General features: G+C 43.5%; 1 protein-coding gene across 1 annotated transcript in view; it reads right to left on the bottom strand.

Moving 5' to 3' along the window:
- mllt3 (MLLT3 super elongation complex subunit) overlaps window positions 1-23,417 on the bottom strand; it is a 152,106-nt gene that overhangs the window by 54,298 nt on the left and 74,391 nt on the right. Inside the window, exons 4-6 of the mRNA XM_037681625.1 lie at window positions 22,822-22,860; window positions 20,357-20,485; window positions 4,598-5,170 (exon numbers count right to left, since the gene is read on the bottom strand). Of these exons, the coding sequence (XP_037537553.1) occupies window positions 4,598-5,170; window positions 20,357-20,485; window positions 22,822-22,860 (741 nt within the window). The remainder of the gene's footprint in view (window positions 1-4,597; window positions 5,171-20,356; window positions 20,486-22,821; window positions 22,861-23,417) is intronic.

The following is a 23,417-nucleotide window of genomic DNA, read 5'->3' as shown; positions in this document are numbered from 1 at the left end:
TAATAGTTTAGTTTTTCCTGTGACTTATTTGCAGTATGATAAATGGTAGGAGCATAATATACGCTCCCAATGTTTTGTTGGTCCTTTTTTTTTGTAAATAATTACCCTTTTTTGCAGTTTTATTTATTTATTTATTTTTGTATCTTGAGATCTATGACGTCATCAAATACTCGAGTTCTACTCGGGTTTTATTATGTTAATGTCGAGTTTAAAAATTATATACTTGTTCAACCCCTAACCTACAGAAAACACTTGATTCAATAGCTATTTTAGAGTTAATGGCACAACAAAAAGTAACCTGACCAACAGCTCTCCTTGTGCATGCTCTGCTTCTCTCACGCATCCTAGTCACAGTCTACGAAACATAGAGTAGCCTCAGTTAACATTTAGGGAAAACATATTACTAGCCAATATGAAACGACAATAATAATCACTCCTTCTTTCTAATAGCCTAGCATAAAGCAACCTGATCCTCATCCATCATGTTTATTAATAGCTTAAAGTACCTAATTAAAACTCCAGTACTGGGCTAGGTCTACTGTAACCTTACCCAGTTGTAGGGTCAAGAAGCAAACGTGTAGCATTAACACAGTATGAACAACATTCAGGATTTGTTTCTATAAAAACATTATCAAATATTTTACATGGACGGTAAAATCGCTCCGCCCACACCCAGGGTGAGCTAACCTCGGACAAACAAACAAACAAAGATAGCTGTAATGTGGAGGTAGTGAAGCTCATGGCGTTATCTGAGGAATTTAGGGAGACATTATGCCTTATCGACCAACATTAAGGCAAAGAAAACAGAAAAAAATCCAAGCTGCTAATAACTTAAAATAGTTACTGCAATGGATGCTTTCATGTCACAAAGCGACACACAGGGCAAGAACTCACAGTGAAATTCAATATGTAAGAGTGTTAATTTCACAATACACAACCTATTAAACTTCTTTCGGCTTTTCCCTCTTCAGGGGTAACCACAGCGAGTCATCCTCCTCCATCTCACTCTGTCCTCCGCATCCTCTGTTCTCACTCCAACTACCTATATGTCCTCTCTAACTGCATCCATTTATCTCCTCTTTGGCCTTCTGCTTTGTCTTTTTCCTGGCAGCTGCATTTCTAGCATCCTTCTGCCAATATACTCACTGTCCCTCCTCTGGACATGTCCAAATCATCTCAGTCTGGCCTCTCTAATTTTATCTTCCAGTTGTTCAACCTGTGCTGTACCTCTGATGATCTAATTCCTAATCTTATCCATCCTTGTCACTTCTAAGGAGAACATCAACATCTTCATTTCTGCCACTTCCAGTTCTTTCTCCTGTCTTTTTGTCAATGTCACTGTCTCCAGAACACACAACATAGCTTGTCTCACCACCATCTTGTAAAATTTTCCTTTGATCATCCAGATATACACCAAGCGCTACTGTTTGCTAACACTTAGCATGATAAAAACGGCTACATGTCATGGGATTAACTTACTTACCACCTTTGTTTGATGTTGTACGACTGTAAACCTCTATGATAAATCCACAACACCAAATATTATTCCTCGGTATGTGATGAAATATGCAGTATAAAACATGGAAAACGCTAGAAGTCAAGGTTGTTTGTAGCTACTTAGCTCCTTCAAACTTAGTTCGCATGTAGCGCTGAAACTCCAGAAGATGCTGATTGGCTGGAATGAAAGTTTGTCTGTGATTTCATTGGATGAACTTTTTACCTCTTCGTAAACTTCCATTGTCGCTACACAAATCACGTGACACAGGTCTGTTTTGACCGGGGGGAGGGGGGTTTCCATCCTCCACTCTGCACGCATCAGGCGCTGTATACAGACTGTACAGACCACTGCGCTTGGGCTGACAGTTTATTATAAAATGGGAGATAACCTTGTGGCCAGTTCGCAACTGCACAGCATAGATTTTTTTGTATACAAGAATGTGCAAGCAGTGCGCGATTGCGCAGGCGCGCAGCTTAGAGGGAACATTGGATGAGTCATTCATATCACAGTGGATGTGAGTAAAACACCACGCAGAGCCAACCCACGGAAAGCTGCCGGACCAGACAACTTTCCTGGCAGAGTGCTCAAAGAATGTGCAGACCAGCTGGCAGGTGTTTTCACAGACATCTTTAACATCTCCTTGAGCAGAGCCTTCGTTCCAACATGCTTCAAGACGACAACACTGCACTGAATAAGTCATCAGTGTCATGTTTCAATGACTATCACCCACTAGCACTCACTCCTATCACCACAAAGTGCTTCGAGAGAGTCGTCATATCAAGACCTTGCTGCCTCCCACCATGGACCCATTGCAGTTTGCGTACCATCCTAACCACGTAACGGACAACACCATAGCCACCACACCTGGCTTCCACACACTTGGACAAAAAAAAGCACATTAGGATGTTGTTCATAGACTTTAGCTCAGCATCATTCCTCAGCATCTGATTGGAAAGCTGAGCATGCTGGGCCTGACCACCTCTCTCAGCAACTGGATCCTGGACTTCCTGCCTGGGAGACCTCAATCCGTCCAGATCGGAAAGAACACCTCCAGCACCACCACACAGAGCATCGAAGTTCCCCAGGGCTGTGTGTTCAGTCCACTGCTGTTTACTCTGCTAACTCATGATTGTACAGCAATGCACAGCTCGAATTCCATCGTAAAGTTTGCAGATGATATGACTGTCAGCAATAACGATGAGTCAGTGTACAGAGAGAAGGTGCAATGGCTAATGAACTGGTGCAAAGTCAACAACCTTTCTCTAAATGTTGACAAAACCAAAGAGATGGTCATTGACTTTAAGGAAACGCCAAGGGACCACTCCCCATTGAACAGCAGTGACTCCTCCGTGGAGATCGTCAAGAGCACCAGAATTCTTGGTGTTCACCTGGCAGAGGATCTCACCTGGACCCATAACTTCAGCGACATCGCCAAGAAAGCTCAGCAGCGTCTCTACTTTCTGAGGAGACTGAAGAAAGCTCATCTGCCACTTCCCATCCTGACCACCTCCTACAGAGAAACCATTGAGAGCATCCTGAGCAGCTGCATCACTGTCTGGTTAGGGACTTACACTGCATCAGACCACAAGATTCTCCAGCAAATTGTGAAGATAGCTGCAAAGATCACCAGGGTCTCTCTTCCATCTCCCATGGACAATTTCAACAACTGTTGCATCTGGAAAACCCTCAGCATTGTGAAGGACCTGCCTCACCCATCACATGGACTTTCTACTCTCCTGTCGTCTGGGAGAAGGTACTGCAGCATTCAGACCAACACAACCAGACTGTGTAACAGCTTCATCCCACAAGCCATCAGACTCCTCAAGTCTGGACTCTGACACACACACACATGATGGACTCTGACACACATAGGATGGACTCTGACACACACATATTATGGATTCTGACACACAAACACACACAAAATAGACTTTGGCACATTCACGATGGACTCTAACACACATATTCATGATGGACTTCTGACACACATTCATAATGGACCCTGACATACACAGACATGATGGACTCAGACACACAAACACACAAAATGGACTCTAGCAAACACACATTCATGATGGACTCTGACACACACACACACACACACACACACACATACACACACTTATGATAGACTATGACACATTCAAGATGGACTCTGATGCCCCCCCCCCCCCCCCACACACACAGATGGACTCTTATCACACAAACACATGAAGGACTCTGACACACACACAACTTAAATACTCACAACTCCTGTGTTGTACTGGTTGTGAGTTCTTTACTTGCACATTTTTACAATCTGCTCAAGTTTTTGCATTTTTGCACCTTACACAGTTTTTATATCTGCTGCTATAAAAACAGAAAAAATTTGTGCTGCTAGACACATATCAGAACATGGTTCTACCTCATGTACCACCTACATATGTACTAATCAATATGTGTCTCTAGTCTTGTCTCTTAATTATTTGTTTACATTAGGTTAGATGTCTTTTTACATTTATTATAGGTCTGTTTGTATTTATTGTTCTGTTGTGTATCTTCAATGTGTGTTATTTTGTTTTGCACGTTATGTTCTGTGTTCACCGTGATCCTGGAGGAACACTGTTTCGTTTCAATATGTACTTGTACGTGGCTGAAATGGAAATAAAACTTCTCTGACTCTCTCATACTTTGAGCTTCTCACAATATCACTTGTGATTATGAGTGTTATTTTCAGGGTTTGGCCTTTGCAGCTATAACTCCATCATTTCTCTACACAAGATGGTCTTATTTAAACTCTGACATAAAAGGTGAATTTCTTAAAGACATGATAGAATTCTCTCCATCTTTTTATTCAGTAAGCTATTTTTATAAATTCTATTTGTTTTCCAAAAAGTATTTAATCATCTGTACTAATACTTTGACATATTACATCTGTAAAACAAAGGCAAATGAAAAGAACATTTTAAATCGACAGAGAGGGAGCCAGGATTTGATCCAGTGTTACTGAGTTTGACCAGCCGGTCTTTGTTTTAGGGAAGTTGGTAGCTTTGAATAATATTGCATGTTAAAATCTGATTTAGCCAACAATACAGAGGTGAGGAAATGTGTTTTACTTACATCTGATTTGGACTGGTCCTCCATATCAGTGTCATTGGGGTCAACCGGCTCCTGGACAGGAGGAAGCCTAGACCCCTTCCTGCGCTCTGCCTCAGTACCGTCTAGTCGTAATCTACTTGTCCCTATTTGTAATCGATCCTTTAGGAGCTTTTTATCCAAATGCTGAGTGTCTGAGCCTGACGTCAGCGTTCTCGAATCCAAAAATACTTTCTTGCATTTTTTAGCCATAAGATTGTCAGTGTCAAGAGAGGACAGGCGCTTGTTGAGCCCTGAGCCTTGGGTCAGTCCCTCGTTCCGATGCTCCTTGGAGAATGACCTGGGTTCCTTGAAGCCTGTTTTAGGATTGTTGTCTCTAAGTGGTTGGTTCTCTTTGGGTTTCCTTGAAGATTCTTTGGGGACTTTGCTGGGTTCCCAGTCAGAGTCTCTGAAGGCACTTTTGGGCTCTTTTAGGTCTTTTGGAGGTTTGTCTTTGTTGTCTTTGGAGGGTTTGTGGAGCTTGGAGAAGCTGTTACTGTTAGTGCTGGTGGTTGTGGCTGTTGTAAGGAGTGCAGTTCCACCTCCTCTGGAGCCATCCTGGTGATTAAAAACACAAATATAATATTTATGAACAACATTAAATAAGTGAATAATGAGCTTTTAGTAAGAATCAATTACTTTCACTCCACCATAAAGACAAATAAGGATTTTGCAATTGCTAAGCAAACTTTTGATACAAAAAAATACTAACTCAGACAGTTTTACAGAGAAGGAACTGAAATTTGGTGGTCAAAGCAAAATTTTTATTTGTAACACATTGCCTTATTTAGAAAGATCTGGATTCTAATGAAACGTTCAATATAATTTGATGTAGGTCAATTCCTGGTTAACTTTTGAAGTCACCCAAACTCAAGCAGTCTAGAACACCCAAGTGATGTTTAGAAACACAAAAATGACCATCTCAGTCAGTGTCAGATATATTAAGCTAATTTGGATGTGGTAGTAGCTGAGAGTCCTCAACAAAACAATAGATCCTGACTACGCATGAGATCTTGCATAACCTCATTTGCAAGGTTGGACCAAAACGGATACAACTTCATCATTTCTGGGCAAAAACTGATCTCAACTGGAACATCTGGTACTAAAGAGAACCAAGGACCAACAGAAACAATCAGTTGCTCTTCACTGCTGTGTTTATTTAAAGTACTGTACATAGTATACTGTGTACATGAGCTTAGTAAAGCTACACAGTATACTGTGTACATAACCTTAGTAAAGCTACACAGTCTACTGTGTACATGACCTTAGTAAAGCTACACTTAGGCAGGCACGGAGGGTATTGTTGGATCCATCCCACATCCTGTATGTGGAATATGAGCTCTTGCCTAGAAGGCATAGAGTCCCAAAAACTAAACTGAACCATTTTAAATATTCTTTTGTGCCCACCTCCACAAAAATTTTGAATCAAAATTTTAAATAGATAATATGTTGAGGCCTGGAAGGTGTGCAAGAGCTTTGGTATTCTCTTGTTTTTTTAAACTGTTGTGTTTGTAGTCTTCGTTTTTAGCTGTTTATATGAATTGTATGTGTATTTACTGTCTGTTTGGGCAGCTGCTACTATACTTATACACCCCTGAGTCCATGACAAATTTCCCCTAGGGGACAATAAAGTATATTCTATTCTACACAGTATACTGTGTACATGAACTTAGTAAAGCCACTCAGTACACATAGTACATGACCATAGTAAAGCTTCACATTATACAGAGTACATGACCTTAGTAAAGGTGACCTTAGTTATATTAAACTTTTCAGACTAAGTTACTACCTTGTAAGCACAATAAGCATTTGTAAACCTATTTTTTTAGGATATAATAATAGTTGTAAATACTTATAATGCAGTGATAAAGTACAATATTATATGCTAAAAAATAGATTTACAAATGCTTATTGTGCTAACAAGGTGGCAGTCTGAAATGCTTAATAAAACAACTCTAGATGAAATATATAGGTGAACAGATCTGGCTCACTATTTGGCAAGAACCTGGTCAGCTTTGTTTCTCTGTCACCCTTAATTAATGCATAATAAGCAGTTATTAATGATTTATAAAGTGCTTATAGAGGAATTAATAACATATCTATAAACTATTTATTAGCCAACTATAAGGGGAGGCTTATTATAAAGTGGCACCCAAAATCTTAATATTTTATTCCAAGTATGTTGCTGTGACTTTTTGTTTTAAAGCTCACTGTGCATTACTGTAACTTTTCAATAGTTTGTGCTACCAGAAAAACCTCTAAAACAGGACTAATTAACTGGTGGCTTACGGGCCACTTCTGGCCTGCAGACCACCAATTTTATGATTCAATGCAGCAAAATATATGAATTTAAAAGGTAACAAATCATTGTAATACTTGGTTAATTTGCATGATGACTTTAATTGCTGGATATCCAGCCCCTGAGCTGCTGGCTTTCAGTAATTGTGGCCCCCAGTGCAGTTTAGTTGAATAGCCCTGCTCTAACAGTTTCTGGGAGCTGAAAACTTGCATGTTACAGCCAATATAGACTTATTACTGTAACCTGACTGAATCTGTGTCCCTACTCCCACACAGACACGGTATTAACAGGCGAGCTCAGCCAGCTCTGGGCAAATGAGGGACATCAGGGTATTCCACCTCTCCTCATGTGGGATGTGGAACAGGAGAAGCAAAATAATCTGGAACAGTCCCGCCCAAATCGGGACAGTTGAAACCCCCCCCCCATTATTACAGATGATGGAAATCCATCGTGGGGACAAAGAACTTCTGTCGATGCCTATTTCACTTAGTTGTTCACAAGACAACCTCGAGGCAAGATCTGGTTGTCCAAGATAAAGACCGGCTGTCTCAGACAAACAAAAACCACTTGCGTTGAACCCTGATATTAATAACATTTATGACAGATCCAGTTTGCTTTGATGTTAAACTATTGGCAGCTGCTCACAGCTGCCAATAGTTCAACTTCATCCCTACTGACCACCAGAGGGCGGTGCTAAATGTTCCCTTCTTGCATGCGCCATTCGAGTAGTAATTCCAACGGAGTCACAAGTGTGACATATAGGGCTGAGAACGAACCGAGGTTCTTTTATGGCACCGACCGAACTGCACCGGTTGGTGTATGTATTGAAACGTCACTCTTCTTTCGGTGTTAAGTTTCGGTATTGGCTGTAACGTGTCACGTGGTTTCAGCATGCAGGCTGGTAAAACACCAGACATATGGCAAACAGACTACACCCAGATTACACCCAGAGCTGTATAGAGCTGCCGTACCTAATCTATGTATACTGTAATGTATGTCTATATTGCTGGTGACGCCCACAGATGGGTTCACGTGTGCAGCGCGTGTTGTCGAACGGCTTTGACAACATGCGCTGCAGAAAGTTGTTACATGTTTTTCTGCGAGGAGAGAGGAGTTCATCAGCCTCCTCTCCTCCTCTCAGCATTAAAGTCAGCCTGTGAGAGCCTGAACGTCCTGATTCATTATCTCCACGACTGGACTCTTCATCAAAGAACTCCGAGGACAGCTCTGTGTGCTTCAGCTGGTGAGTTTACGTTTGTTAGCGTAACTGCAGCTTAACACATACATCGCGGTGAAATAAATTATGATCCATGTAACGCTAACTTTAAGATATTAGTGTGTAAATTTATTTTATCTACGTGGCTAGCTAAACTCAGAAGCTAACTAAATATTGACAGTAACATAAATCTTAGCTTGTAAAACTGCTCATCCATCCAGTCAGCTGCTTAAACAGTTCACCTAATGTTCACTGTTTATGTTAATGTTCTCCTCACAGGAGGTTCTGACCCTGATGTGAGGAGGACAAAAGAAAAGCGAGGTGGGGGTGCCACAGGAAAATCACAAACTTTGTTAAAAGTTTGCTGCTTTTTCTACAGTCGAGCTGCACGGTGGAGGTAAGTAAAGTGTAAAGGATTTTGTTGACCAGTTAAACTTTTATCTCTCAGCCTAGATAATGTTTTTTGAGTAATATTAACACAACCATGTTATTGTTGATGTTTTGTTCTAATGTCAATTAGGGAGATGATCAGAGCCCTAAACCCCAGAGAATCACAGAGAAGATTCAGGCAGAGACACAGAGGTGCAGATGTCTACGTCATCCCTACCTCAGTGAATCCAGTGACCTGCTGGTGGAATGTGAGGGACAATATGTCAGTGCTATCAAACTGACAACCAGGTATCTATGTGTGCAACAAGCATCATCCACACCCTCAGAGTGAACATTTTCTACTGCTGGAAACACCATCAGCCAGGAGCGGGCTTGTTTGTGTCCAGAGAAAGCAGATATGTTGATTTTTCTGAAGAAAAACTGTTCAGTGAAAAGGTCCTCAGTGTGTAGCAGTGAGCATTAGACACTGAAGTGTCAATGGTTTGTAACTGGTCTTTTGAACTGGAAATTATTTGTTTGCTTTTATGTAAGAAAACTGCTTGGAATAGAAAAATACCAAAGTTAAAAAATAAAACTCACAATTTGTACTGTAATGTGTAACGTAATTTTATTCTTGTTAGAATTAATAGTAATTACAAAATTGGTACCGAAAAAAGAACCGTCCAGGAACCGACACCGAAGTGAAGGTACCGACACCGGTACCGATTTTTTTAGAAAGGTACCCAGCCCTAGTGACATATCGGGTGATATGGCCTGACATCACCCAATGATCTGCTCATTTTCTATTCTTGTGTGCAGTTCATTGCATGGCATCAGCCCTTTGGACCTTGGACCTTTTCAATGTCATCAGTGGCCCAACTGCTTGTTGGCTAGTAGTGTGCTCGCCCTCTTAGGGGCTGTGACCGTTTAGCCTTTGTTCAAAGTATTTCCGCTGTTCATTGAGGACTACGGTGGTTTTCGCCCCCCTCCCAACTTGCAGCATCTGACTACTGTGCGTGTGATTCAACACTGGTGAGTAAACATTTACTTATAGTTTACTTTGGTTAGCGGTAGCGTTATGCTCTGCTCCCCTTTGTCGGAGGTTTCCAACCACGTGGTCAATTTGGATTTTGCTCCGAAGTTTGTTGTTGCTAACATAGCCAGCTGAGTTTCTGGCTTTGTTTTGATTGGTGAATGCACGCACTCGTGCACCCTGTCTCAATTGTTTTTCACCAACCTCATAACCAATTGCACTGAACTAGTGGTGCAAGCCTTTCTGAGTTCTGGTCTTGTTTTAATTGGTGAAGGAAAGCATTCCAATTATCCTCTTTTAACCAGCTAAGCTAGTGGTGTTAGCCTGTCTGAGTTCTGGCAGCCTGTCTGAGTTTCTTTGCCCTGTTAATTGGTGACGGCAAGCGTACATGCCCCCTCTCCCAATTCTCGGCCTATCCTTTCATCCTGGACTGGACGTAGCTGACTGCATCAGCCTCCTATCCCGAGCCTATTCTGCTTCTTTTCTTTTATCGGTGACAGCAGTGTTTTTGCCCTCTCCCGGTTTCCCTTGTTTTCATCCTATATCCTGGATGTAACTGGCATTGTCAGCCCCTTTGTTGAGTTGCAGTTTTTTTACTTTGATGCGGCTAAGCTGCCTGCGGTCGAAGTAAGGAGCCTGGAATGCTCTCAATACTGCACTGATTGTGGGGCCGCGCACCAGGCAGATGACTGTCACGACCTGTGTCTTGCCTGCCTTGGGCATGAATTTGGTGGAGGCTCTGTCAGAAAACCCCTGCATGAACAGCAGCTTCATGCCTTGTGCTACAAGAGTGGCTCTATTGGCCCAGTTTCACCATGAGCTCGGCAGTGACCTCCCGCCTTCTGGGCAGGAGGCCCCACCTAGGCGCTCAAAGCATCGGACTGAGGCCGCAGTCTCTGTGGCCCCTCCTGGGAAGAGGTGAGCGAAGGCTGATCATGGCCTCTTCACGAGGGCGATACAAATGTCTGCAGAATTGGCAGAGATTAAGTCCCTTTTTCAGGCATGTCAGCTGGGACTGAGCTAGTTGCAGTGACTGGACTCTCCTCCCCACCCATGCCTGAGCTGGCTGAGGAGGAGGATGTGTTATCCTTGGCTGCCTCTGCCTCTAACTTTTTAGGTGAGGAGGAGGGGCAGTGGCAGTCATCTCAGGCCTCAGAGACTGGTTCACTTTCTTTGTCTTGGCACAGCTAGTGGGTCAGGTGACGGCTTGATGCAGGACATCATGCGTATGGCCCTGAGGCAGCTGAAGCTGGACGTCCTGCAACTGGAGGAGTCCACCCCGGAAGTGTCTTCTTCAGGCATGGGTGGGTCCCTCCTCCCTTTTCCATCCCTCCGTCAGAGGAGCACCTCAAGGAGTTGCATGGTTTCTGGCAGGACCCTAAAGTCTTTGCGCACCTCTCCGCAGATGGCCGGGTGTTGGAGGCTATGCATGAGCTGGCCGCAGTGGGCTTAGATTGCATTCCAGAGATCGAACCTGCTGTTGCCTCGCTTATCATATCACCAGAGGAAGCTCTGGGCAGTGATGTTCAGTGCCCACGAGTTCAGTGTCACATCACAGATGAATTCCTCTGCAGATCTTATTACGCCGAAGCGCGTGCTGACTGCCTCGGCAATTCCAAGGTGCACCTCATGTTTGCCCTCTCAGCGTCCCTTCAAGACACTAGTGGTGCGACTGCAACAATGGGCTTTAGTGATGCAGTGCTTCAGGCCTTTGCACTGATGATGAGAGAGCTTGGGCATGTGATGTCCTTCTTGGTCCAGGCTCACTGACAGGTTTGGTTGGCGCAGTCAACATGGATCAAGCCATTTTGTAGAACCCTCCATAATGTCCCAGTGGTGCCGCGGGAGTTGTTCGGCTTGGCTGCCTTGGAAGCACTGGAACAGACCGCCGAGGCATGAAAAACAAGGCAGCCGAATTGAACAACTCTCCCGGCATGACTGGGACATTACGGAAGGTTATACAACATGGCTCAGTCAATGTTGGCTCGCTGACGGGTTTGGTTGGCGTAGTCAACATTGACCGAGCCATGTCATAGAACCCTCCGTAATGTCCCAGTGGTGCCGGGGGAGTTGTTTGATTTGGCTGTCTTGGAAGCCCTAGAATAGACCATTGAGGCACAACAGACGAGGCAACAGATTTCAAGTATTAACAGGGCGATGCCCTCTCCACCTCCTCGGCATCCAAGGCACCCGTTGGCTGACCCCGGCATTAGGCCACCGCCTCAGGGTCATAATCAGCTGGGTGGTCTTTACCCCTGTGCAGTTCAGCAGAGACCCAGCAGGAGCTTTCATGAGTCAGTCCGCCAACCAGCCAGGCAGGTTTGGATCGGGGACTCTGTCCGCCGTCCCTCTACGACCCCTAGGAGCCGTGGAGGGAGACGGTGATGCCACCAGGCTGACCGTTGAATATTTCTCCCACCAGCAGCTCAGTTACTGGGCTGCTCATGCTGTGGACCCATGGGTGGTTGCCACTCTGATCCATGGTTATGGGCTACAGTTCTAACAGCGGCCTCATGTCTAACACCGGTTCAAGATGACTATAATCGCAGATCCGGTGAAAGCTCAAGCACTAGACCAGGAGTTTTCTGCTCTCCTGACCAAGGGTGCAATTGAGGCAGTGGACCCTCTGCAATAACCCAGAGGCTACTACTCTACTTCCTTGTGCAAAAGAAGACGGGCAAGTTTCATCCCATTTAAGATCTGAGGGGACTCAACCAGTACCTAAGGGTGCTGCCCATCCACATTCTCTTGACGGAAGAGGTCCTTCAAGCTGTCACAAGGGGAGAGTGGTTTACGTCTATAAACCTGAAAGATGCTTATTTTCATGTGTCTATTGCGGCAGAACATCGCCGCTTTCTCAGATTTGCCTATTAGGGTTACCATTGGCAGTTCTGGGTACTCCCATTCAGGCTCTCTCTCTCTCTCCCCGAGGGTGTTCGCTCAGTGCGTGAAGGCAGCCCTCTCACCTCTGCAGGCCTACAGAGTGAAGGTTCTGCCATATCTAGACCATTGGCTTCTTTGTGCCCCGTCTTGGGCGTGTGCCTTTAGTGATACAAATCGCCTGCTTGCTCATGTGTCCCAGTTGGGCCTCAAAGTCAACCTGGAGAACAGCTGCCTGGTTCCTTACCAGACAATCACCTTTCTTGGGGTGGTTTTCGATTCACCTTCCATGAGGGCTCGCCAATCTGCTCAAACGGTGGGCGACATACTCCAGCTGGTCAGTCAGTTCAGGCTGAACAGGCAGTTCCCCTACGTCGTCTTCTAGCAGCTACTAGGCAAACTGACGTCAGTCACTCAGGTGGTGCCTTTAGGCCTGCTGTCACTTTGCCCCTTGCAGAGGTGGCTCAACAGCTTTCACCTAGATGCCAGGCTGCACAGGCATCGCAAGCTCACAGTGACGTGGTCATGTCTTCATGCCCTGACTCTATAAAGGAATGGAAATTATTTATCCAGGGGGTGTCCCCATGGGAGTGGTGGTGTGTCGCAGGGAAGTGGTCACAACAGATGCCAGCTGCATGGAATGGGGTGCTGTGTGGCAACATAGAGCGGTACAAGGCCACTGGTGTCAAAAGGACCACTCCAAGAATAAATATGCTGGAGCTGCGTGCAGTGCATTTGGCACTTAGGCACTTCCTGCCCCGCCTGGAAGGAAGGCATGTTCTCGTTTGGTCAGACAACACCTCTGTTGTCTATCACATCAACCACCAAGGGGAAACCAGAGAGCACAGGGAGATTGCATAATGTGTAGTTAGAGGTTGTAAAAATGTCAATTTATTGTCTGTGTAACAACTTCAGAAAATATACTCTTATTTTTAATTATAATGTTGGAAATTTCACCAAATCCTGATTAACACTGAAGAACCCTCCAACATTTTTCAGTCAGGTCATCTGGACAGTTTCTTTTTTTGTGCTGAAACATTTCGCCTTCGATCCAGAAGGCTTCATCAGTCAAGGAAACACAAAACAAAACTGATTCTTCCCCCAACAGCTTACTCCAAAGTGGAACAAACCAGTTCTGCTTGTGATAAGATGGTCTCTTTGGTACGCCCCCTCCTCCATTACCAGCCCTCTTCCTTGTTGACAGTCATGTTAAACTGGTTGAAAACAACAAAGTCCATGCTCAATAATCCAGGTATACAATCCAACATTTTTCAGTCAGGTCATCTGGACAGTTTCTTTTTTTTTGTGCTGAAACGTTTCACCTTCGATCTGGAAGGCTTCATCAGTCAAGGAAACACACAACAAAACTGATTCTTCCCCTAACAGCTTACTCCAAAGTGGAACAAACCAGTTCTGCTTGTGATAAGATGGTCTCTTTGGTACGCCCCCTCCTCCAATGCCGGCCCTCTTCCTTGTTGACAGTCTTGTCAAACTGGTTGAAAACCGAAGATCCCTCATTTTGGTTATGTTTTAAGAGTTTTCTATAACGTATTATATCCTGATGCATGCTCAATAATCCTGGTAGAAAAATCTAAAAAAGTTCAATCTGGTCCTCTGGACATTCAAAAAAACAAAACAAAGCAAAACAACAACAAAAAAAAAAAAGTAGAAACGTTTCATCTTTCATCCGAAAGACTTCCTCAGTCTGAGACGATGTATTCAGCTCAGTCTTATAAATAGCACCTTCTCAGAGTGGATCAACCAGTTTTGCTGCTGACAACCAAAACCAACTGCTCACATGATCAAGAAGGACCATCAACCTAATGATGGATCATTAGCACACTGATGGTTGTTTACTATTCACAGAGGGCTGAGTGATACTAGCAATAACAGCATTGTAAGAGGGAGACAGTTGAACACGGAGGCTTTTACCCCTGTTTAATGATGGACAATTTCTTTTCACAAAGATGGCCTCCTTTACTCCTCTCTCAAACCATCGTTCCTCTTGATCCAGGATGTGAATATCTTCATCCCTGAAAAAGTGACCGCTTCTACACTCATCTCCAGGCTAGCTGTACAATGGGGAGCCATAATCTGTTTTTTTTCTTTTTTTGCGTGGTGGTCATAGGTTGTACCCACCGGCAGCTCCACAAGTACCAGTTTGGGATTTATCCTTGGTTCTTGAAGCTCTGTGCCACCTTACATTTGAGCCTCTGGCGCAGGTGGACCTCAGGTGGCTCTCGTGTAAGATGGCCTTTTTGCTGGCTATTATCTCATCTAAAAGGGTTGGTGAGCTACATGCTCTCTCCGTCAGCCCCTCATGTCTCAGGTGGGGCCCTGATGGCTCTGGTGTTACCTTCTGGCTCAACACTGCTTTTGTAGCTAAGGTGTTATCCCACTCTCACAGTAACCAACCATTGAGATTGGCACAATTTCAGCCTATGCTGGTGGGGGGCTGGCAGCAGATCTGGATTGTTGTACCCAGTGAGGGCACTGGAGGCATACATCATGGCTACTGCCATCACAAGATGCTCAGACCTCAGTTCCTGTGTTACAAAGGCCCTAGGTTAGGTTGTCCTCTTTCCAAGCAGTGTCTCTCCCATGGGATTGTGGATGTTATCTGCCATGCCTACACCACAGGGCATGGCCCCCCGCTGGTCGGTGTGAAGGCACACTCTACCAGGAGCATTTCCACTTTCTGGGTGGCCTTGATAGAGGTTCTGCTGGATGCAATATGTGCTGCTGCACCATGGCCTTCTCCAAGCACGTTTACCAGATTTTACAACATTAACGTGGCCACCCCTCATCCTCTGGGCCAGGTCCTTCTGCAAGGGTCATCTGGGCCATCTGAGTGAGGTCTGTGCTCAGGATTCCTTGTGACATCACTGGTATTAGTCATTCAGTGCTTTTAGCACTGCCCTCTGGCGATCAGTAAAGATGAAATAGAACAAAAGTTACATATGTAACTATGGTTCTATGAATCCCGGATGACTGCCAGAGCTTCTCTGTCACTCAAAATCCTTGTACTCCACGAGAAGATTCTGTAGGAGCAGAGCATCAGGTGACGTCAGGCCATATACTCTAGCTTCCGACTGATCACCCAATATGTCACACCTGTGGCTCCGTTGGAATTTCAACTGGCGGCCCGCGGACCAGAAGTGGTTCACGGGTAACTTCAGTCTGGCCCAACAATGAGCTCTTTAAAAAATATATTTTTGGGGGGTGGGGGGTTGGGTTCTGTTTATTGCATTTATGATTCAATGCAATAAAACAAACAAATTTAAAAGGTAAAAGATCATTGTAAAACTTGGTTTATTTACATAATGACTTTAATTGCTGGGTGTCCGGGCCCTGACTGGCTTTCAGAAACTGCGGACCCCTGAGCAGTTTTGGTGAATAGCCCTGCTCTAGTGGTTTATAGATATGAGTGTGTTTTTAATATATATGTATGCTTTTAATATATATTTTTAATATGGATATGGGTGCATGTATGTTTATATGTGCATATATGTATATAGATAGATACTTTTAAGATTAGGCTTAAGTCTTTCCTTTTTGATAAATCTTATAGTTAGGGTTGGCTTGGGATTACTGAGCTATCCCTTAGTTATGCTGCTATGTTTAGACTGCTGGAGGACAAACTGACTACATTTCCTCAAATGAATAGTTACAAATGAATAGTTTGTATTTGGAATTATTTCTATCTTAAAATGCGTTTTTGTGTCTTTCCTCCTATAAAAACGTGTCATTCTGTGTTCGTCTGTTTCTGCTTCCTGGCCTCTCAAACCCAGCCAGTCGAAGCAGATGGCTGCTCGTCCTGACCCTGGTTCTGCTGGAGGTTTCTTCCTGTTAAAAAGGAGTTTTTCCTTTCCACTGTCTCCTTTGTGCTTGCTCAGGATGGGAGTCTGTGACGAAGTGAATATCAGCTCAATCTGCTGCTTCCATAGATAGAGATCTTTACTAATTGACTTTTTTAATGTTTGTGAAGGTTTTTCTACAGTGCCGAGATAACTTCTGTTGTGATTTGGAGCTATAGAAATAAACTGAATTGAATTGTAGATATATCTACAGTATGTGTGTATTTTAGATAAGCTTCTAGTATTTAGGCTCGATAGCATATTTAATTGGCTGTTTTTGGTTTTTAAAATAATTCTGGCAAGTGTGGATTTTATGTTTGCCACATGTCCTGGGGACATAATGTATTTTGTTTTATGTAAAAAAAAAAAAAAAGACAAATAAATTCAATTGAAGCTTTGCTGTCCTTCTAAGACTATTTTAATTTAGTCAGATTTTTGTATATTTGTTTAAACACAAAGCATGCACAAGCATCCATCCATCCATTATCTTTACCCGCTTATTCCATTTTGGGTCACGGGGGTCGCCGGTGCCCATGTCCAGCAATCACTGTGCGAGGGGCGGGGTACACCCTGTACGGGTCGCAAGTCCATCACAGGGCCACATAGAGACAAACGAGACAAACAACCATTCACTCTCACTCACACCTAGGGACAATTTTAGAGTTATCAATCAGTCTAACATTCATGTTTTTGGTCTGTGGGAGGAAACTGGAGTACCCAGAGAAAACCCACGCATGCACGGACAGAACATGCAAACTCCACCCAGAAAGGCCCCTGGACCGGGGTTTGAACCAAGGACCTGCTCGCTGAGAGGCAGCAGCTCTACCAGTTGTGCCACCGTGCTGCACACAAGCATACAGTAAAATGATCAATAAAAATAAAAATCTTGATCAACAAAGCTCCAAAAGAAAAAGAGAAAAGAAGAAAAACAAGCTTTGAGCTCAAAAGGAAAAGGGAAATCCCTCTTTAGTTCGGTGGACAAACATAATGAGGGATATACTTCTGGCTGACATTTGGACGGGCTTAATCTTAATACCACTGATCGGTATAACTCAACGTTAAAACATGGAAACATTCTCATTATTCTGTGTTAAAACCAGATCTATTGCAGCTAGTTTTAGTAAGAGAACTGTAAAATAATTTATAAGAGTGAGGAAATAAAAACAAGCATCTAGATCACCAATAGATTAAACCTCTGGCTTTAACACAAGACAAAACATACACCACCCCAAAAGAACCCCATTCTGGAAAAAAAATAAAAAATCCAAAGAGTCTTCTTAGCTCCCATTGCTTGAAGAGCAAACTTCTTTTGAGGTGACCTGTTTAGCGAGCAAGAAAGCCTTTTCAAGAGTTACACAACTTTAAAAAGGTGGGAAAAAAACAAAAGGGGAAATACATTAGTTTTAACAACGGGAGCCATTTGTCCCGAGGTCTCACCTTTTAGCCCTGTTGTCAATATTTCACAAATGCAGTAAACCCATTAAAGTCGTCTAGACGACGGGTTGTGTTACAACTCTCCCCAACCACCACTAAAACCTTTCATTTTGTCTATTGGCTCGTGACCCTGGGGGCCAGAAGATGTACAGCTGGCTCATTTGTAACTTCACTGAAGCCCTCTGCTGCAGCAAAGCCATTTCCCTTCCTGGTAGAAGAACTGTTTTAGGGCTCTGGAAATAATACATAGTTTCACTTCTTGCCTATCAATAATAAACAGGTTACTATCACAGAACTTTAATATGTTTTCAGTACAAAAACGATGGCAGCTTAAAAGATGACTCAAATTTATGTTGTAATATTTGTACAGCATTTTACTTAAAGTTACACAAGCAGTACACCAATGTTCCCCATGAGGAATTTAAGTAGTGAGCGTGTGTAGTTTTCAAGTTGGGCATGCATCAGGATATTTTCAAGTTGAGTTTTTCCAGATTGTCTGGACTAGAATTAAACAGGAAATGCAAATAAACCCTGACATGCAACATATTTAAATGGTAGGAGTTACACTGCGTAGAAGAACAGAGGTAGTTCTTTGTTGTTATTGTTTGTCCGAGGCAGCGCAGTGACAGGGGGTCCTGGTGAGTGGAGGGAGCAGTTTGATTCAACACCAGGTGCAGTGGAGGAGCCAGGGGGTGGCCAATGGTGGCCTTGGTTACCATACATCTTTGGCCACCTCAATCCTTTGAGGAACTATAATTTTAAGAAATATTAAAAACTAGAAAGCCTAGTTTCCTCAAATGATTGAGGTGGCCGGATTACACCCCCCTCCCCCCACCCCCCCGGGGGCCGCCTTCCCCCCCCCCCCCCCCCCCCCCCCACACACACACACACACATGCTAAACGATTATTTCCTCTTTGTCCTTTAGGTCATTTTCACACCTGATAGTCCGGTAGACTCGGTTTGATTGGGGGACCAATATTCAGAACATTTGTTTACATTTCAGCTGCTGCGGTTCACATTCACACTGCACTGAGTAGGCCGGGCGGGGCCCGGGGGCGGGGGCGCCCCGCCCCCGCCCCCCCCCCCCCCCCACCCCGCCTGTGATGGCGCTGCACCAAGAACTACTGAAAGAAACAACACAAAAACCTCTGAAGAAGACACTTCTTCTTTTGGAAATAAAAACAAAAACGGAATGGTGTCAAGTTTTAGCAGTTTTAGGATTTCTGTTTTGTCTGTGACTCATGTGCCAAACAAACATTTTTCAACAATGGACTCAGCATGATGAAGATGAGGCAGAAGACCATGGAGAATGTTGCTTTTTACACAAGGCGGCTTGTTCCGTATGAGGTAAGAGAAATGCACATTTGTTTTGGTTGTATTTACCCAGAATGCCCTGCGCTGTAGTCCACTTCCTGCTTTCAGAGCGGTCTCCGGTCCTCTTGTATTCACAATGCATTTGAACAGCGCCAGAGTTCACTTCAACCGGACCGAGACTTAGATATTTAGGCGGACCAGAGTTCGCTTTTTTGGTCTGTACCAGAGTTCGATTGCACATTCACACCTCCCCAAACGAACTGGACTTTCTAGGCAAATGGACTAAAGTTTGATTAAAGTGGACTAAACAAGGCTGGTGTGAATACACCCTTAGCAGTGGGCACATTTACAGGTTATATTTATGTTCAATAATGAACATTTTTCATAAGTAATCAACAAACAAATGTCTGAACTCTTTGAAAAAGGGTGCAATGTTCCAAGTATAGTTTCTTCTATTCCTTACACTCAAACTGAAACTTTCTTGAAATAACCTGATGCATGCTCAATAATCCAGGTAGAAAAATCTAAAAAAGTTAAATCTGGTCCTCTGGACATTCAAAATAACTGGTTGATCCACTCTGATAAGGTGCTATTTATAAGACTGAACTGAATACAGCACCTCAGACTGAGGAAGTCTTTCGGATGAGAGACGAAACGTTTCTACATTTTTTTTTGTTGTTTTGTTTTTTTTTGAATGTCCAGAGGACCAGTTTTAACTTTTTTAGATTTCCTGAAATAAATTTATTGTAATGATAAAAACTGAAGTATGTAGGGCTAATTTTCAAACTTTTTGATATCTTTGTGCAGTAAAACTCAAGATATAATGGAGTGAGGCAAGGCTTCTTGAGAGAGGAGATGAGTAAGTATGACCTGGCGCTCCACAGGTAATTCATCACACACTCTGTTTAGACTGGAAAATGTTTCCATGTGAAAAGGGCCTCCCCTAAACGGGCTCTGCAATGACACAGTTTAAAAATAACATGTAATGGAAACAACATGCCACTTTCTTTACTTACATCACACATTCTGTTCTTTTTTTGAAAATATCCCAAAGTCTTCAACAAGCTTGCATGATGCAAATTAATTTTTCACAAAATCAGATCAAAAGAAAGCAAGTTTGACTCAGAAAAGTAAGTGCTTTGGTTTGGAAAGTAGCTAATATATACTGTGCATAAGATGAACTTGAAGTTTTATAAGCCCTGAGAGTTCAAATATCCGAGACACCTCTGTAAAAATACTGCATGTAGGGACCTGGAGACTTTGCAGGGTGAAGAGTGTCAGAGCAGAAGAAAATGCAGAGGAGAAGATCATTTAGCTCTGGGGAGTACCTGGAGCACTGACCTTTGAACTGTAGAAGCTCTTGCTTTTCTTTGGGTCGGAGGAGGAGGCGGTCAGTGAGTTGTTGGGAAGCGACGGCAGCTTGAGGTGTTGGCTGAACAGAGAGGTCGATCCCTCCTGCATCACCATCACCTGCCAGAGAAAATGCAACAAGCCAAGATGAGCAGAGTCAGTTATTGGATGGCATTAGTGTGCGCTTTCAGGACATTATTACATGCAGTGTACCCTCAGTGTGGACTGAACTAGGCAAAAGGGCCTTCTCCTACTCCGCTCCTGTTTCCTGGAATATCTTACAAAAAGATCTGAAGCTCTCGACCTTGACCTCTCTAAGTGGCTTCAAATATCTGTTAAGGTCCTGGGAAAAAACAATGCAGACATGTTCCTGTTTTTAGTTTTCTACATCGCCTTAAAATCTAGCTGTTTTTTGTTACTTTTCCTTTTAAATACCATTTTATTTTCACTAGTTATTTTTTTTTCTCAGTTTGTATGCATCCTTTATGATTGTCTGTTATTGTCTTTGTTGTCCAATGTTGTCATTACTCTTTGTTAAAATCAGGTCTCTCTTGTACATGAGTCCCTGAGGGTCAGTGGGATTAACCTGTATAAATAAAGGTTGAATGAATGAATTGGGCGAACTAGCAAACAGTGTGAAAGAAATGATGGGTCACTGCAAGGTGTAGTGCAACATCAAGCTGTGCCCTGTAGACGATGCTATGATCTCTGCTTTGTCTGACTTCAGCACTTTCTAACCCTCCACCATCTGACCTGGCTGCTGAGCTCTACCTCCTAGTTCTCAGACAATACCATCCATGGTGCACAGTTCCCTCACCCACCTGGAGAGGAGGGAATCTTGTGTCTGTCTGGTTTTTATGGACTTCACATCAGCTTTTAACACCATCATCCCACAAACCCTGGTCCATAAACCATCATCCCTCAGACTGAGTTCCTCCGTCTGCAACTGGGTGCTGGACTTTGTGACAAACAGGCTCCAGTCTGTGAGGATCCAAATCATCTCCTCTTCCCCCATCACTCTCAGAGTTGACTCTCCCCAGGGCTGCGTGTTGAGCCCCCTCCTGTTCACCTTGCCCACCTTGTGGTTGGATGCATCACAAACAACAAGTCCATCTACAGGCAGAAGGTGGAACATCTAGAGCAGGGTTAACACCTCTGCATAAACAAAACCCCAACCCACCAACCTCGAGGCTGAGGAGCCTAGTCCTGACCTCCTGCTGCAGGTGTGCTATGGAGAGTGTCCATGCTTAGCAGCTGCTCTGTGGCAGAGAAAAGGTGTCAGCACAGGGTAGTGAAGGCTGCTCAGAAGGTAGTGAGGCCCCACTTCCCACCACCATGGATACGTATGTACACATCCAGATGCAGGAAACAGGGCCACCTGCATCATGAGGGACTCCACCTATCCTGCACACACCTTTTTCACCCTCCTCCTCTCAGGCAGAAAGCTGCAGAGCATCGGGAGCCTGACTGCTGGACTGAGGAACATCTTCTACCCTGAAGGTAAGACTGCTGAACTTTGTAACCTTCCTGCCAAGTTACAGCACCGTCTCATTCTGTTAGCTTCTGCCATTTTATAAAGAATGTGTTGTTCTTATTCTTGTGCCTCACCAGGACTTGGACAAATAGTTCCGTTCCACCCAGTGGACCACATGCCATGTGAATGACGAGAAAGTTTCCTTGATCCTTGACCCGTAAAACACATGTGGACTGAACAATCGGTCTCTTATGACCACTCAGCAACTTCACAGGCTCTTTAATAGCTATTCCAGTTTTCCCACTCTGTCAGCTTATTCAGACTTCATCACATTAAGAAAATTGATGAGGTCACAGCTGATCAAACGTGTCTGTCATCAACTCTCCAACTCTCAGCCTTCACAGACACGACTCATGGACCAAAACTCTGTTACTAGTTCTAAATTACTCACACTGTGATTTTTGGAATGTGCTGCAACAAAAAGTTGATAACACAAATGAATGTGTTGGCTTTGAAACTCTCGGCAGCTTAGTAAAAATTTAAGTAAAGGTTAAAATCATGTGGTTTTAATAGAGATGTACTATGCACAGTTTCACTTTATTATGTGGTGTTTTATTCACAACAATCTCTAGGGTCAGTAATATGTTCAGAATATGGTTTGAGAAATAAAAGTCAAAACCTGTAGCAGTTCTTATCCATCGACAAAGATGACGGGACATAAAACAGCCTAGTACTTGTACTTATTGGATATGTGCTTACTGGCTCAGTTATGTACTGCTGGTGTACCTGGTATGCATCTAGGGAGTACCCAGTACATACTGGGCTGTATTATGTACCAAACGAGCTCTAAACATTGATCCTTTCTGTACACTAAAGCAATTATCTGATGTTTATTTCTGAGTCTAAACTTAAAATTTAAAGTACATGATTTTCAGAGATTAAATAAAAGGTGAAGACGTGTGTGACATATTGGCAGACTTACTTTAGATTCTTCTGAACCACGTTTGTGAGGATCTCGTGTCTGTGAACAAACAACAAAATAAGCACAAATTCATATCTGCACCATAACCTTAGTAACACCTGACAAAAAACAGGTGGAAACGTGTTCAAACAAAAATGTCTCTTTCCCTTCCTCCTGCAATTAGTGCTCACTATTTAGTTTTAGGTGCAGATTCACAATTCTAGACTTCTAGGTCTGGGCTTTAGGCCCTCCTTCTCACCAGATGGACCCCAGACCAGTGGTCATTCCGTATAATGCAGGAGTTTCAGAGAAACTGAGACGTTTATTTTCTAAACATGACGTCCCAGTGGCTTTTAAACCCAAAGAGGAGATATATGGATGCAGTTAGAGAGGACATGGAGGTAGTTGGAGTGAGGACAGAGGATGAAGAGGACAGAGTGAGATGGAGGAGGAGGACTCGCTGTGAGAAAGAAGATGCAGCAAAATTACTAGTGATTGTTTTTTAGAATTGCGCCGCTCAAGGTGGCTGCATGTTGGAGCAGCTCTGTTAATTTCATTCTGAGATTTTGCTTTTGGAAACATTAATTCCTCTTTTTCTGGATGTAAATCACATTTTT

The sequence above is a fragment of the Nematolebias whitei genome, chromosome 1 (genome assembly GCF_014905685.2).
Source record: "Nematolebias whitei isolate Nwh7 chromosome 1, NemWhi1, whole genome shotgun sequence".
NCBI classification, from domain to species: Eukaryota; Metazoa; Chordata; class Actinopteri; order Cyprinodontiformes; family Rivulidae; genus Nematolebias; species Nematolebias whitei.
Note: the sequence above shows the minus strand (reverse complement) of the source record. Positions and strands in the feature narration are given on the sequence as shown.